The 5,000-nt window shown below is 40.7% G+C and overlaps 1 protein-coding gene across 4 annotated transcripts in view; it reads left to right on the top strand.

The window, feature by feature from the left end:
• LOC122250626 (uncharacterized) overlaps positions 1 to 5,000 on the top strand; it is a 61,182-nt gene that overhangs the window by 21,069 nt on the left and 35,113 nt on the right. Inside the window, exon 1 of one of the 4 annotated variants that reach the window (XM_086534133.1) lies at positions 4,300 to 4,470. The exons of the other annotated variants lie outside the window; for them this stretch is intronic. Coding sequence (XP_086390259.1) covers positions 4,333 to 4,470 — 138 coding nt within the window. The 5' untranslated portion in view covers positions 4,300 to 4,332. Of the gene's footprint in view, positions 1 to 4,299; positions 4,471 to 5,000 lie in introns of those variants that run through there. 4 annotated transcript variants of the gene reach the window in all.

The raw sequence follows: 5,000 nt of genomic DNA, 5'->3' as shown, positions 1-5,000 counted from the left end.
ATACATATATTGCGCTGTTGCGAATATCCGAAAGTGAGTGAGAGAGAGAGAGAGAGAGTGAGGGAGAGGGAGATTGGATTCGCGCCCATTGTCTTGCTCTCAACATTACCGGCAAACTCGCAGCTCGGGTATTGTTCCAAATGGGTTGGCATTGTTCTGGAACTCGGGTCCTGTTCATTATTCTTACGGTCTGCTTGCCCTGAATGTGAAGGAGCCAGAAGGTAAGGAGAGAGGAACCTGGGAGACGGATCACGGAAGGATTTTGTTTTTTGCTTTTTCCTTACTGCTTTTCCCTCGCTTTTTTCCCGCCAATTTTTAACTATTCTCCCTTCATTTGTTTTTTTTCCCGCGTGGTGGCTTACACCGCGCGGAGGATTAATTATTTGCTGTCATTCATCTTGTATAGATACGGATACACCTGCTGTCTTTATTAGCGGGAAATAGATGTGTTCGGAAATATAAGAATAAAGGTAAAAGAACTGGCAGATGGAAGGAGAAATAGACTGGGAAACGGAGGAGGAAAGGGACAGAACGGAAAGGAGAGAAGGCCATCTTTAGCTCTGCCGAATTTCTCCCAGATGTAATCTTAAAAAAAAAAAGAAAAAAAAGAGAGAGAGAGAAAGAGAGAGAGTGAATGATCTGCTCTCTCTGTCTTTCTTTTCATCGTCTTCTCCTCTCTCCAATATTTTCTTCGGTTTCTGTTCATTCTCGGTTTACTCAGTCTTATTCTTTGTTTACTTCCCCTCGCTTTTTATATCCTTAACCCATCTCTCGGTCAGACTATATCTGCCTTGTATTCTCCCTCTCTCTCTCTCTCGCTCGCTCGCTCTTGCTCTCTCTCTCTCTCTCTCTCTCTCTCTCTCTCTCTCTCTCGCTCCCTCCCTCGCTCTCTCACTCGCTCGCTCTCTCTCTCTCTCTCTCTCTCTCTCTCTCTCTCTCTCTCTCTCTCTCTCTCTCTCTCTCTCTCTCTCTCTCTCTCTCTCTCTCTCTCTCTCTTTCTTTTTCTTTTCTCCTTTGCTCTCTCTCTCCTCCACTCCTCCTCCCCATCCCATCCTCCTACCCTCTCTATCTATCTCTCTACCTATCCGTGTCTCCAAACGCTCCTCGCCAAAATTTAAAGTTCCCAACAGAATGTCGAGCAGAAGAATAAAAATGAGAAAGAAAAAAGAAAAAGAAAAGGGCGAACCCTTTTCATTCCGCCTCCGTCTCCTACAAGAAGTCCTTGGATTCCTCCCTAAGCAGTGTTTAGTGTCAGGCGGTGAGGGACAAGACCTGTGATCCTGTTACAAGTGCGGGTTTTATGGCCCTTCTCCGGGGGGCCAGGTCAAAGCAGGTCGTGTCGAGTGAGAACGAGAGTTGATTTAGAGGAATTCGTAAGGGGGGGGGTTGTTTATTTATCTCTTTCTTTCTCTTTCTCTATTTCTCAGACTTTCTCTCTCTTTCTCTTTCTCTATTTCTCAGTCTTTTTCTCTCTTTCTCTTTCTTTCTCTCTCTCTCTTTCCTTGTTTCTCTCTCTCTCTCTCTCTCTCTCTCTCTCTCTCTCTCTCTCTCTCTCTCTCTCTCTCTCTCTCTCCCTCTCTCTCTCTCACTCTCTCTCTTTGTTTGCTATTTATTTTCCTGTTCTTGTTATTCCCCATTTATTATTTGTATCCAATTGGGAGGTCATATCACGTCAGGTCAAGTGAAGAGGAGAGTTGATCGGTGTGTGTGTGGGGGGGGGGGGTGGATTCGTAAGGAAATTTTTACTTGTTCTTTTTCTTTTGTTTCAATATCTTATTAATTGTCATGTCTATTCTCGGATTAAAAATAAAAGATTCTTCTATAACTATTTGTTGCTGCATTTTTATCGTGTGTGTATATATATATATTATATAATATATATATATATATATATATATATATATATATATATATATATATATATATATATATATATACATATATATATATATATATATATATATATATATATATAAACACACACACACACACACACACACACACACACACACACACACACACACACACACACACACATATATATATATATATATATATATATATATATATATATATATATATATATATATATAAATATATATATATATTATTTGCTGTTCTTTGTTTGTCTGCTCAACAGCATTTTCTCCTATAGGGTTCAAACCAAATGGAAGAGCTATGTCGTGTATTGAGATTGTTTAAAGAACATGCATACCTGACTATATTTTTTATTGTGTTTCTTTTATTGAGGACTTTAGCATTAATTTTTTGTTTAAAGGTTAATCACAACACTGCGTTATGGACTAAAGTTTTGTTTTCCATTATTAGTTCATATCTTTCCTTTGGTTTGGATTAAACAGTCGATAGAATGAGGATTCGGACTAATATTATATTAATTATTCTTAATTGGTAAAATACACACAAATATGATATCGTTCCCGAAGCTGAAATGAAACATTTTCATCATAAGAAAAATACTAATTCCTTTTTTTTTCTTTTCTTTTCTTTCTTTTTCTTTTTCTTTCTTTCTTTAATCACTTTATAGAATTTTAGCATTCTTTATCTATTTAACAATTTATTTTTTCATCATAATGTTAAAGTGACCAGTAATAAATTGCAATTGCAAATAAAGAACAAAATAAGAGACAGAAAACAAGAAAAAGGTTTAGGAAACATAAATATTGCGCGTGTGTGTATTTCTTTTTTTTTCTTTCTTTCTTTCTTTCTTTTTTTTCTTTGCGTGTGATTCACGCGATCGAGACAAAGGCAAGACAAAGAAAGCAAGAAGAAAGGAGAAAGGGGAAATAAGAAGAAAAGTAACAGGAAAATGAAAATGAAAATATCGAAATCTGTTTCTGTGTGAAAGGGATCTACCGGTAAGATCTACAGGTAAGATTAGCCTAATGAATGCAGGTAAGATATCCACAATAATTTACTTCTTTACTACATTTCTAGATAATCGAGAAATTTGGTTTCCAGATGATTTTTTTATTTACATTTTTTTTAAATCCAGAGGAAGTGTAAAACACACACAACCCATCGGACTGTTTTGAGGGCAATTCGCACATGCAATCTAGGTTCACATTTTTCTGTCACACAACAACGTGTGTGTTGCAATCGTAACATTTGCAGGTGAATGCATTTCCTCTTTTTAACTCCCCCCCCCACACACACACTCCCTCTCGCCCCCCCACACACTCCCTCTCCCCCCCCCCACTCCCTCTCCCCCCCCCACACACTCCCTCTCCCCCCACACACACTCCCTCTCCCCCCCCCACACACTCCCTCTCCCCCCCCACACACACCCTCTCCCCCCCACACACACTCCCTCTCCCCCCCACACACTCCCTCTCCCCCCCCACACACACCCCCTCTCCCCCACACACACTACCCCCTCCCCCCCACACACACTCCCTCCCCCCCCCACACACACTCCCCCCCCCCCCCCCCCCACACTCCCTCTCCCCCCCACACACACTCCCTCTCCCCTTTCGTCGCCTATCCCAATTCCCTTATCTAAACACCCCCTTTTTTCTTCTTTATATTCCGGAAGACGCGGGTCACACATACGGAAGATCGGGCTTTGAATTCTAGGTTTTCATTTTGCTGCCAAGTAACAACAGGGGAAATAACAGTCATGATAACATTTTCAGCTGCGTGTATATCCTCTATTCACCTCCTCCCCCTCCCCCTCACCCTCACCCCCTTCACCCTTCCTCTCCATCATTGCATTCCCCCATTCCCATATTTTCCTTTTTTTCCCCAATTATATAGAATGTGTCCTTACGACCTCATTAAACAGGTGTCGTTCTACTTCTACGACCTTGGACCGGAAAGGCGTTGATGTGATATTGATCATGTATTTATATGATGTTTTGTATTACGTTACTCTTTTGTTTTTCGTCTTCTTCTTCTTCTTCTTCTTCTTCTTTTAGTTCCTGGTTTAGTACTCATCCCCCAACCACTGATATGACAGTTTTTTTATACCTATATTGGTGTTTTTTTTCTCTCTCTCTTCTCTTCTGGTTTTGTGTAAGTAATTTTCCTCATTCTCTTCCATATATAGCTCAAATCTATACAATGGGTCCATTTTGAAGAGAAAAAGTGTGTTTATCGTTCTTTCTGCTAACTTCCACCTCTAAAGAAAACAAGATATAAAAATCTGAATTTATTCCCCATCCCCCCACCCCCTACCCCCACCCCATGCCTATGTATCATATAGCTTCCCCCTCCCCCCTCCCCCTATACCCTCCCCTCCCCACCTTTCCCCACGAAGCCCCGCTCAAAACATGGGTGCCAACCTTTCCAGCTCCCACTGTCACCGCCGATATCATGGACAGCATCCGTTCCATTACCTTCGTACGCAAACGTCACCTGCACCCCCTCGTAAACGAACATCTACTCGAATTCAGGACACGGGATGTCGGTGACACCATATTTGCCATCGATCTGATCCTGGACCGCTGCAGGGTAAGGACACGCTCGCTCTAGTGTAGCTTTTGGCGCGGTTGGCAGGCCTGGCTATGTATGCGAAACGGCCATTGGCGCGCTTGCTCATTGAGAAGGTTGGTAGGCCTGAGTGTGTAAAAGGTGGCAAACCTGGTAGGTTGGCGCTTCTCTTGTTAGTTTTCTTCGCAATTTTCCGTAATAACCTGAAGATTCCACGTGATCTTTTAACATCGTTCTGTTTGTTGTAGTACTTGAATGGCTTTGGGTAAGCGAAGCTTTGGGAGTTTTTATCAAGCCGTATGTGCTGTTATAGAATGCATTGCGCAAGTAGATAGAGCTCTGTTTCATCGTATATTATAACATCCAATTAAGTATATTTATTTTCGCAACGTATATAGAAACCTACAGATAAACGTGTGTACACACACACACACACACACACACTCACACATATATATATATATAAACATACATATATATATATATATATATATATATATATATATATATATACATACATATATATATATTTACATGTATATAAATATATG

This window comes from Penaeus japonicus, unplaced genomic scaffold, assembly GCF_977035675.1.
Source record: "Penaeus japonicus unplaced genomic scaffold, GWHDUDI00000001_assembly GWHDUDI00000040, whole genome shotgun sequence".
Classification (NCBI taxonomy): domain Eukaryota; kingdom Metazoa; phylum Arthropoda; class Malacostraca; order Decapoda; family Penaeidae; genus Penaeus; species Penaeus japonicus.
Note: the sequence above shows the minus strand (reverse complement) of the source record. Positions and strands in the feature narration are given on the sequence as shown.